This window comes from Tetrao urogallus, assembly GCF_951394365.1.
Source record: "Tetrao urogallus genome assembly, chromosome: 1".
In the NCBI taxonomy this organism is placed as follows: domain Eukaryota; kingdom Metazoa; phylum Chordata; class Aves; order Galliformes; family Phasianidae; genus Tetrao; species Tetrao urogallus.
Genome location: NC_136813.1, coordinates 3,387,908 through 3,399,715, shown reverse-complemented (window position 1 = coordinate 3,399,715; position 11,808 = coordinate 3,387,908). Strand labels below are relative to the sequence as shown.

At 48.6% G+C, this 11,808-nt stretch overlaps 1 protein-coding gene across 3 annotated transcripts; it reads left to right on the top strand.

The window, feature by feature from the left end:
* Positions 1–881: 881 nt before the first annotated feature.
* CLNS1A (chloride nucleotide-sensitive channel 1A) lies at positions 882–9,185 on the top strand (the record flags this gene model as incomplete). Of its 3 annotated transcripts, XM_079538729.1 has the most annotated exons (6): positions 882–1,000; positions 3,920–4,056; positions 5,826–5,933; positions 6,860–6,970; positions 7,292–7,465; positions 9,118–9,185. In XM_079538729.1, 6 exons carry the CDS (start codon positions 882–884, stop codon positions 9,183–9,185), a joined length of 717 nt encoding a protein of 238 aa, XP_079394855.1. The 3 variants fall into 3 exon arrangements, with proteins under 3 accessions (XP_079394855.1, XP_079394856.1, XP_079394857.1); XM_079538730.1 differs by lacking the exon at positions 5,826–5,933; XM_079538731.1 differs by lacking the exons at positions 5,826–5,933; positions 6,860–6,970.
* Between the last annotated feature and the right edge of the window lie 2,623 nt (positions 9,186–11,808).

Here is an 11,808-nt window from a genome sequence, read left to right as displayed (position 1 = left end):
CTACAGAAGAGCTACAGATCTCCATGGCAGATGTGGACTGTCCAGTCAGGGAATGCGGGATAAGCAAGCAGAAATGCTGATTTCTAATCCCTGAGTGCAGTGAATGGGCATTTCATACAGCTGCACCTCACCCCGCCAGCTGCTGCCGCCTGGGCTGTGCTCAGGGACAAACTGTACCGCTCTGTTTCTGGGTGAGCACTTCGGTATCGCCTTGGCACGACACACGTGAAGATGGTTGAGAAGCTTCAGCTTCCTCATCTCTTCCCATCTCAATTCTTGCAGTGTTTAAATGTCATTTCATCACTGAAGTTGCTTTGATTTCTGCCAAGGTCATTGTTTCTATGAAGAGTAATTATCAGTTTAATTAGAATCCTAAATGGGTAGGAGTGGCAGAGTGCTCACAAAGAACCACTGGTGTTCTCATTGCCCCTGACTTCTTCATACATTCTCCCAGATTATTCTGCTGGAGCATTTTGCTATCCGAAATTATGAGCACCAAAATCCAGAGAAGGAAAAGCATTCAGTATTTTGATGGAAAAGTCTGTCAGCGTTCAAGAGGTGCCTGGAGAACGGCCTCACAAAGATACTTCAACCTTCTGCCAGCCCTGAAGTGGTCAGGCCTAGACAAGTGGTTGCACTAGATGATCTCTGAAGGTCCCTTCCAAATTAATCCCTCCCCTCCCCTCCCCTTCTCTACCCTCCCCTTCCCCTCCCCTCTCTCAGCCAACGACAGCACGCGATAGGCCACAAGATGGCGGCGCTGATGCACGGTCCTCCTACACCATAGAGTCGAATCCAGAGCGGCCCGACAACGCCGGCACTTCCGCTTCCGGCGACCACTGCTTCCGGCGGTGGAGGGAGGAGGAGGGGGTGGCTGCGCCATGAGTTTTCTCAAGCGGTTCCCGCCTCCGGCTGATGGTGTCCGCCATCGGCAGCCCGACACGGAAGCGGTGCTGGCGGGGCGCAGCCTGGGCGCCGGCACGCTCTACATCGCCGAGAGGTGCGCGGGACCACTGGGGGGTGAGGGCTGTGGGGACCGCAGTAGGCCGCGGGGAGCGCGCTGAGGGGCAGCTGTGTGGGGCGCAGCCCTTCCCTCGCAGCCCCCGGCCCTCCTTCACGGGGCGGCAGAGCTCAGCGCTGCCCCTCCTCGCGCTGTGAGGAGCCGCAGCCGCCTGGCTCAGACCGCTCTGCTCAGGGGCCGAAGGAACCGAGGGCCCTCAGCCGCTTCTCTTGTGTTAACTTAATTCTGTGGGTGCTGCACGTGGTCACCAGGCGTTGGTTAACGTGTTCCAAAAGGCGATAACTGAGATGCTGTCTGAGCGCTTCAGTTATCGGTTTTCAACTAAAAGAGGAGAAATTCAGGTTAGGTGTTAGGTAGAAGCTCTTTACTCAGAGCTTGGTGATGCCCTGGAACTGCTGCCCAGAGAGCTGTGGGTGCCCCAGCCCTGGAGGTGCCCAAGGCCAGGCTGGATGGGCCCTGGGCAGCCTGAGCTGGTGAGGGGCGGCTGGGTGGGCTTTAAGGTCCCTTCTAAGCCAAGCCGTTCTATGATTCCATTTATGACTTCTTTAGAAGTTCGGAACCCCAGCTTGTTCATTAAGGCAATACAACTTTCCTTGCTCTTTGAAAAGTGCTCTAAATGTGGTGCAGTTGACACGGTTGAAGGAAGGGATGCCATACAGAGGGACCTTGACAGGCTGAAAAGGTGGGCCTGGGTGAACCTGATGAGGTTCAACACAGCAAAGAGCAGCTTTTCACTTGGGCCGGAGGAATCCCAGGCATCCATACAGACTGGAAGGAGCGGTCCTTGAGAGCAGCCCTGCAGAGAAGGACCTGGGGGTCTTGGTAGAGGAAAAGCTTAATGTGAGCCAGCAGTGAGCCCTTGTGGCTTGGAAGGCAAATGGTATCCTGGGCTCCATCAGAAGACGGGTGGCCAGCAGGGACGGGGAGGTGGTTGACCCTCACTACTCTGTTCTTGTGAGGCCCCATCTGGAATACTGCGTCCAGGTCTGGGGCCGCCAGTACAAGAAAGACAGGGAGCTGTTGGAGAGGGTCCAGAGGAGAGCCACAAAGAGGATCAGGGGACTGGAGCACCTCCGCTACGAAGACAAGCTGAGGGAGCTGGGCTCGTTCAGCCTGGAGAAAAGAAGGCTGCAGGGTGACCTCACTACAGCCTTTCAGTACCTAAAGGGAGCCTACTAACAGGAGGGGAACCAACTCTTTGAAAGGGTTGATAACTGCAGGACAAGGGAAAATGGTCTGAAGTTGAGGGAGGGAAGATTTAGGCTGGATGTCAGGGCAAAATTCTTTATAGAGGGAGTGGTGAGGTGCTGGAACAGCTGCCCAGAGAGGCTGTGGATGCCCCGTCCCTGGAGGTGTTCAAGGCCAGGTTGGATGGGCCCTGGGCAGCCTGGGCTGCTATGAAATGTGGAGGTTGGTGGCCCTGCACGTGGCAGGGGGTTGGAGCTTCGTGATCCTTGAGATCCCTTCCAACCCTGGCCATTCTGTGATTCTGTAAATTGAATGCATTTCTGCAGCACAGAGAAATGAGTTGTCACACTGCTTTCAGACTGAGACGTTCTTGAAGTGGTTAGTGTTATTTGAGGACTTTCAAGCCACTGGAAGTTGTTAGTGCTGTTTTATCCCTGCTGAAGGGGAATCTGTCTGGAATTTCAATTTTAATGACTGTTTATGAGGGTGCATGGTGATAGGACAAGAGGGAATGGTTTTAAACTGCGACAGGGGAGGTTTAGGTTGGATATTAGGGGGAAGTTTTTCACACAGAGGGTGGTGAGGCACTGGAACAGGTTGCCCAAGGAGGCTGTGGATGCCCCATCCCTGCAGGCATTCAAGGCCAGGCTGGATGTGGCTCTGGGCAGCCTGGGCTGGCGGTGCACATAGCAGGGGGGTTGAAACTCGATGATCATTGTGGTCCTTTTCAACCCAGGCCATTCTATGATTCTGTGACTATTTTGTTGAGCTGCTTGGTTGCAGACACGATGGCTTCTGTTTGCACAGCATCTGCTCTTGCTGGTGCGGAGTTTCCTTCTAACTTGATTTCAGTAGATGTCACAAAGATCAGCATCTTTCAAGCAGCTGCCAAACACAGTTAGTGTGGGGTATCTGTGAATGGTGAAATCACTGAGCTGCATCCAGGGAGGGTCAGGGGGCTGTGAGGAAAAGGCTGTGCCCCAGTGGGCAGTGGACGTGGAGCAGGCTGCCCAGGGCAATGAGTGCCCTGAGTGATGGAGGGAAGCACTGGGACATCGCTCTCAGATGGAGGTTTTCTCGAGGAACAGTCTGGGACCTTTTCACTGGTTTTGCCCTTGATTTCTGCTGCTCAGTGTTTCTGTTTGCTCTCACAGAATCACAGAATATGGGGCGTTGGAAGGAGTTGGAAAGGTCCCACGAGAATTACTGAGCCCAAGCCCTGGCTCCACACAGCACTGCCCAAAATCCAAACCCGCTGTCTGAGAGCGGTGCCAAAATACTGAGCGTTTGAGGGCTGAGATTTGAGAATGTTTGATAATTAGAGCAGCAAACGATGCTCTGGCATCTCTGTAGTCGTCTTTGGTATGGTGGATATCTACAGAGAGTGGGAAATGAAGAAGTAAGGAGAGAAATTCAGTCTTCCATCCAAATGGGGTGAAGCTGAGATGTGCTTGAGGTGCTCAGGTTCACGTTCCGTGAGGAAAGATGGCCTTTCCCTTCAGCTTTGAGATACGCTGCAGCAAGGTTGTGCTGAGGCAGTTCAAGGATTGCTCATTAGCTCAGTAATTCCCCAGAACGTCTCACTTTTTGAGTTTGGTTTGGTTTCCTACAGGTGTGAGTCAGGTCCTTTTATTCTTCTCTTGATTTCTAACTTCTGTTGGTGGTTTTTTTTTTCCTATTTTTTTCTTTTTTTTTTTTCCTCTTTTTTAGCCGTCTGTCATGGCTGGAAAACTCAGGAGTTGGCTTCTCCTTGGATTATCCCACCATAAGCTTACATGCTGTCTCCAGGGACCTGAATGCGTACCCCTGGGAGCACCTGTACGTCATGGTGAATGCCAGGTTTGAAGGTAAGCCCCACCAGTGCAATCCCTTCCTCAAAAAGGGAACAAATTCTAGTTTTTAAAGCTTAAGCTCTTAATTCAAGCGATATCTTTTCCTTTTTTTGTAAGAAGTGGGAGATCATTATTGTGGCATTGAAGTTTTACCCTTGTTTATATCAGTGTTCTTTGGTATCCCAGCACGTGAATGGGTACAGCCAGGGCCACTGAAGCAGGTTCTCTCCTTTCTTAAAGCCATTTCAAACCACTCTGTTCTGCTGCAGCCTCCCTGTGATTCCTGTGCTTACGTATCATTTTTGCTTCATTACATTTATGCTAATGTTTCCACCCTCTGCTCCGGCTTCCTGAGTTCCTGCTGTTTCCCATTAGCCTGGAAGCCTGACTTCTACTTTCTCCTACATCTTGCTTTTATTTTTTCATTAAAAAAGAAAGACAGTTATTCATGTTATTAAGCTTAATAGATATTCATAGCATTCCCAGTTCTGCCAGACCCTTTAATGTTTTTAAGTCTCATCAACTCTGCTGTATTGTTTGAAGAGCAATGAGTGCCAAGTCTTGAGCAGGCCTGAAGAAAGATGTTATTTCCAGCTTCTAATTGTTACAGTGGTGCTTGGAAACATGTCATCTTTCCTGTGATAGCTCCTAAAACCTCAGTAAAACCTCAATAGATTGACATGAAAGAATTCTGGCCACGGGAGGTGCCCAGCTAGGGTGAGTCTGAGTGTTCAGCTCTCATGTCTGCCCCTGGCCTGTGGATTTTAACTGCTGAGTAGTGTTACATGGAAATGTCTCTGCTTTGTAGGCTGCAGGAGTCTTGATTTCAGTCAGGCAGGGTACATCCTGTTCGTCCTCGGATGTTTTTGTAATGCTCTGTGTGTGTATTTGCCTCGTCCTCAGCCTTAGAAGAAGGCAGGCAGGGGTTGACTTGGTTGAAAACAAAGAGCTGGACGTAGCAGCAGCAGCAAGCTGAGCCTGGGGAGCTCGGTTCCAAAGGGACTGGGTGAATTCCTTGGACACTGCATTGTTTGGGGTAGCAGGATGGCAGCTTCTTGGCTTCTTCATGTTCTTCGTGTTGCCAGTTCTCTTTGTAATGAAAGGCACTCTTTGTGGAACAGCCTTACTGTAGTCCTCTCGTTCTGTAGAAAGTAACCACGCAGTTCTGAGGCTGTCGGTTCAACCTCCCCAGCCACAAAGGGATGAGCTGCAAGCTGTGTTCTGCGTGGATTTTGTTTTTACAGAAAGTAGAACGTCGTGTTTTTGCTCAGTTATTCAAATATGTGGTGCACAGAAATCGGGAAGCAAGGTTTCACCCGCAGCTGACTTGGGCTGTGAGGAGACTTTCTGCTTCATTGCCTTGCTGGTTTGCTAAGAACACGAGAAATTGAGTGTGGCCTTCTGTCAGTGTCAGTTCTGTGAGAGGCCAGACTGGAAACGGGCTGATCTCACGGCAGCAGCGCTAGGGATCCCTGATATCTGAGACTTTTAAGAAGTTACTGATTTTATATGTACCTCAACCTCTCTGCGGGTAAGCGATAAGGATTCTGGATTACGTGAACACTGTAGGAAACTTGGCTCCTCAAATTGAAAACAGAGTTCTTGTGTGCATTGCAAGTTTTTCCAGGCTGCTGTGAGAGGACCTTGTTGTATGTATTGTATCCAGCATGGATGGGAGCGGGTTTGTCGCAGGCTGTGTCCAGGTTCCTGATTTGCTTATGATTCTAAAGGCAAAACCTGTCTTTTTTTGAACAAAATAAACATTTTTCTCTTTAATCCTGAAGAGGAGGAGACGAAGGAGGCCCCCATGGCTGAAGGGGAGGAGGAAGACAGCGATGACGATGTCGAACCAATTGCAGAATTCAGATTCGTACCCGGCGACAAATCAGCCCGTAAGTGAAGGGAAGCTGTGCTGCACCCGCTGTGAACGGCACGTCCTGCAGTGTCTGTTAGTTAACAGTGTCTGTTAGTCTGCTTAGCATTTCGTTGGGGGCGTGCTGATGTTTGATGCTGCCACTGGGAGCCAATCATATCTTGTCTTGTGGGGAGCTTTCAGCTGGATCCACGTTTTAGGAATGTGATGCATTAGCTACTGCAGGGGATCCTGAGGAGGGTAACCAGAGGCTGAGTTGTTGCCGTTGCCTCTGCTGAGCCTTTGTTGTCAGTGACAGGAAGCATGCATGGAGCACCAGGCTGCATCTAGGAAGTTTTCTTTTTCTCTGGCCTGGCTGCTGGCTTGTTGGATGATGAGTGTGAGCTCGGTGGCCATTCTGTTGAAATAAAAGTCTCTCATCACTCATTCCAGAATTTCTTGCTGCTGCCTGTGGGGTATTAATGGAAAAACAAGGTTTTTCTCTAAATCTCTGCAACTGACTGCCTTGATGTGTTTTTGGTACTGCTGCCTCTAGTATCTTATGTTTTCAGAATCTGGTCATGTCATGTCTGGTCACCAGCTGTTGTGACTTCATAACTTTGGAGTGTGCCAGGCCCTAACGTCAGATCAGACTTCTGATTTTCAACCCATGCAAGCAGAGCAAATATTAAAATGCAGTGTAAGAAGCTGCTTCTAGCAGCATCTTAGCTGAAGTTGCCACTTCCTAGCTGAGGTGGGAGCCTGATTCTGCAGGTGTGGTTCCTGGAAGTCCAGCTGTGCTGCCAGCTGCTGGGTGGAGCTGCAGGTTCCCCGCTCCTCAGTTGAGAGGTGCCAGCCCTACTGAGCACTTGTGCTTCACAGCAGCCAACTGAAAGCACTAGAAGGTAACTACTGGTGTCTTTCTTTTGGGCTGCTTGCTGAGATGATTCTGTTTTGTTCATACAGTGGAAGCCATGTTTTCAGCAATGTGTGAATGCCAAGCTCTGCACCCAGACCCAGAAGATGAGGATTCAGACAATGACTATGAAGGCGACGAGTACGATGTTGAGGCCCGCGGTTCGTAAGAGTTGTTTCTTTCCATACCTTGGGTACCTGGTACAACTTCTGTGCTGTCTGTTAGGAGACTGTTTTGATCTCTTTAAGTTGTTCTTTGTGTGTTACTCATCTTGCCCAAGCATTTCTTGTGCAACAGGCACAGTATAAAACATGGAAATCCACAGAAAAGCTCTAACCAAGTGTGGCCTATCGCTGGAATTCAGCAAAAAATGTTCTGATTCTCATAAGCTGTTTGCAGTGAACATCCTGGCACGAGTGTGTGTTGTCCTACTGAGCCAGACTCCTCAGTGTAGGTCTGATAAACGTGCCTTTGTCCTGCAGAGCTGGAACAGGGCGACATCCCCAGCTTTTACACGTACGAGGAAGGACTGTCGCATCTAACGGCAGAAGGTCAGGCCACACTGGAGAGGTTAGAGGGCATGTTGGCCCAGTCTGTCAGCAGTCAGTACAACATGGCCGGGGTGAGAACAGAAGACTCCATAAGGGAGTTTGAAGGTAAGATGCTCTTTTCTCTTCCTAAAGAATGCATGAGAGCAGTGGTTCTCCACTCTCGTGTCCGTGAACGCCAGGACTGAGCAACTACTGTGCTGTGGGTGATGGCAAACCATACTGGATGTATGGTTTTATTTTTCACAGCCGTGGGTTGTAAAAATGGCAGTGGTTCTGCATGCAGTACGTTGCCTGTGATGGGGTGTGGGCAGCGAGGGTTGCTGTGGTAAAGATTGTCAGTGGGTGCCATTTCTTCTGCATGGAGGAATTCAGTGTCACCTTTGCTTCATATGCACTGCTGTGTCACTCTGTCACGCTGCCCCTCTGCTGCCATCTGTTGCAATGCAGCAAAACATAATGGAACATCTGTGGGAAGGTTCAACCTCTGCTGCCTCACCACACCACCACCGTGCACCTCTGACACTGTGGGCCAACAGAGTACAAGAGGAGGCATTCCTTTTGGAGCAGCTCTCGTAATATACACAACATCATTAATAAAAATTCAAGTGTTTTGTTACTTAGATAATATTTTTCTTAAAACATTAAGAAAAGCAAGAAAAACATAAAACTAGTGACATATTTGACCTTGTTTTTGTGAAACTAATGCATCAGCTTCATTCGCCAGCAATGGTTGCAATTCTCAGTGAGCTCTCAAGGTGTTCATCAGGGATTTCTGATGTAATTTTGCTCTTCCTGTACTCCATCCTTGGCAATTGTTCACAAGTGTGCGTGCTGCCAAAAAGCCACGGCACAAATGTGGTTTGGTTTGAAGCAAAGGATCTTGTGCTCTGGTAAGAGAGGCCTTAGGGAAGTCTGGTAAAGAGACATGAGTTGATTTTCTGATCACAACTCGATACGTGCCACTTGAAAATTGGCTGGTAATGTATTTCTATCAACTGAAAATGGTGCTGCAGACATTAGCTGATGAATTTTTTGGCAATCTTAAAACCTATTCTCAAATTCCTTTATGAAACAAGCTGCTGCACGCTCCTCACTGGTCAGAGCTGACGTATAGAAATGCACACAACTGTTTGCCAACACTGTGCCCTGCTTTCAGTTGACAGTGTTAATGGCACGTGAGAATTAAAATAGAAGTGAACATCAGTCTTTTATGTCATTTATCTTTGAGCCATCTGGGGAAGTTTGATGAGCCATCCTGATGTTATTTGCTGCGGTACCGCTGCTTGGTTTTCTGTGCTTATTCGTATCCCCAGGGCTGCTCAGTTCCAGACCTGCTATCTAACACAGGGCAGTTTTCCTTTTTCTCGACTTGCTGGCTGCTGAAGGCAGTTTCAGAATGAAATCTGGCCTCTTTCTGCTTGAGCCTAACTGAAGTTATTTAAAGAAATCACATTCGTAACACAGAACTTTAATTTAAAAATTATTTTAAGTCTGATGCTGAAGTCCTTTAATAGGATAGAATGACTCGAGGTTGCAGGAGGTGGTGAAATCTTTAAGGAACCTACAGGTACACCTGAAGTAAGGCCATGGGCTTGTGAGCACATCAGTGTCTTAGGCCACTTTCTGAAGTTCAATTGAGGCGTTTCCTGCTCTGATCATCTCTTGTCAGCAGAGGGCACTCGCTCTCTTCTGTGTGGTAACACCTGCTGTCCTGCCTGCATTTTGTGTAGCCTTGGCTGTTCTGTGTTGTTTTTCAGATGGGATGGAGGTGGACATTGCACCAACAGTTGCAGGGCAATTTGAAGATGCAGAAGTTGATCACTGAGGAGGACGTATGCTGCTGTAAGTTCTTCTGTCTTCTGAGAGCAAAGCTTTTCAGTCTTGCAGAGCATTCCGTCTCTCATTTGTGTAATGCAAGTGACTGCAGATCTGCAGGAAATGCCTTGTGGTATCAGAAGGATGGTGACATAGAGAAGGAAAAGGTCACTGTAGTTGTTGCAGGTATGGGAAGACGCTCAGTGATCTGTCACACACGTGTCCAAAACTGACTGTGTAAACATCACCCTGTATGGGAATGCGTGTCTGGAAGATGGGTCAGCTCTTCAGTAGGTTAAAATTTGTCTCATCTTGAATGTTTTTGGATGCTGATATATGAATTTTGGAGGCAGTACTAGGAAGTTACCATCCTCAGTATCCATCATTTCACCCTTAGTGTCTGAGACTTCCCAGGGCTTTCAAGGGGCCAGAATGATCCACAGCACCACAAGTCCATCTCTTCTTTCACTCTGAGTGGAGCAGGAACTCTTCCTGATTAAACCTGTCCAGCCCCCTGGGTGGCACTGTGGTCAAAAGTGCACTATGGAGAATCAGCACCCTACTTAGGTGTTGGTGTGCCCAAGTGCCTACCAGCACTTGTACTGCATCACTCCTCTTGTGGCATTACAGAGTTTGTTTCCTGGCTAGTGCTGGATGGGAGAGGAAAAGCAACTTATCTGGGGAGCTGCAAATCCCAGTGGAGATGTGATCTTACCCCTCCTCCAGCAGTGCTGCATTGTCCCACCTCTGAACTGTCCCACTTGAAATGCCAAAGAACTTGTGGAGCAGACTGCGAAAAGCTGAGGGGAAGAGGAATGGGGCAGAGGAGGAAAGGGCAGAAATAGGAAGAAAGCTGAAAAAAGTCAGTGAAAATGGGTCAGTAGTAGTTGGAGATTATAGTGGTACTGAGGAAGAGTCTGCAGCTCTGAAAAAGGCTGTTATGGAGAGACTCTGTGCATCTACTCCCCTCTTACGTTCCTTATTTTAATTTGTTGCTGGACTCCTGAGGTTCTGAAAGGCCCCGAGTACCCACTTAATCTCAGGCGCTGCCATTGGTCCCCAATTAGTATTTATTATTTGGTGTCGGAGCTCTTCCAAATGAAGTCTAGGTTCTGGTTGCCCTACGTCTGAGCAGCTGCCTTATTTGATATAAGGTTATGAAATTAAGAAAACTCTTCAGCTGTGGTTGTTGCGACTCCTAGATTCTGAATGAAAAGCTTGGCTCTGATGGCTGTCTCCAAGATTATTTCTGCCCATGGTTTTTCAAGCTAAAAATAAGAATACCCATCTGTTTTAAATTCAGATCTGAGTGCTTGTTGTGCTGGTTTTAAGTTAAGCAGGTTCGGGGTTCTGGCTGGGAGCAGATCTCTAGGGAGCCTGACAATGCAGGTAGAAGTGGTTTGGATTGGTCTCCTAGCAGAGCACACAGTGCACTGTCAGAAGTAGTTGTGGGTGGTGGGATTCTCCCTGCTGCTCACCCTGGGAGGTGGCTGGCTGCAGGAGATCAGTACTGCCAGAAGTGGATGGGTAGAGTTCTTTGGCTTGCTACTAAGCTGCTGCTGACCTCAGGATGGAGCTGATCCCCATCAGGATGGATCAGGAGATCTGCACGTGCTGCATCAGGTGTTACACCGAGGCAGCAGCTCAGGAGCTGAAGAAGCTTTTAAATGCAACCATCCACCTCCCTGAGTCAGTGTAATTTAAGGAAGCTCGAAACTGTAGGCTGTACTGCAGCAAGAACTAACAGAAGGTGTGACGTAGGAACAGCTCTAGGCCTGTGTTCGTCATCCTAACAAGCCTGAGCATGAAGGCTGCTCGCTTCCACGTCCTGAAAACAAGGGCAAAGAGTCTGCTGTTACTCTCAGTAATCTGTGGAGCAGCTTGGTCCTTTTAGCTTCCTGAACTGCAGCAACAATTGGCAAGGACATCCTGCTGGTGATCCTTCAGAGAGCAGTGTCCTTGTGGGGTGCTGCTGGTGCACGTCGCTGCTCGTTACCCAAATGAGATGTGGCAGCTGCCTGCAGAAGCTCCTGGAAGACTTGCTGATGCGAGACATGGGCAGAGCTCATGTAACAAGAGGTGTTCTGTCTGTCACATCACGAGGCTGTTCTGAGCAGTGCTGTGTCTGTGCTGTGAGGGGGTTCCCAGGCGCAGGCACACAGCAGCTGACCCCAAGTGCTCGCTGTTCTCAGCTGGTCTGAGTTCAGATCCGCTGTCAAAGGCGAAGATGATGCCCAGCCGTTCCAAAAATGAATGCATTTGATGTGAAGTGCTGTCTGTGGCTGTGACCAATGGATAGTTGCTGCTCTATGTAAAGATTACTGATCTCTTCTTTTAATGCCAGTTATGTAAACTTTGGTGTCTTGTATCTTTCAGATTCTTCTTGTGGCACTTCCAGAGTAAGCTGTAGAACTGAAGGCGTTGCAGTGACTGTTGGCAGTTAATCTTTAATGACTCAAGCTCAGACATCAAGGTCTATAAATGCTTTTATATATGTTTAAAAAGGGTTTGACATTTGTGACCACTATGGGGTTATTTAAAAAAAAAAAAAAAAAAGCAAAACAAATGAATTCTCTCCCATCTAACCCTTGACTGGGGCTAACCAGGGGTCATTTGGAAGAAGCCTTTGTAGG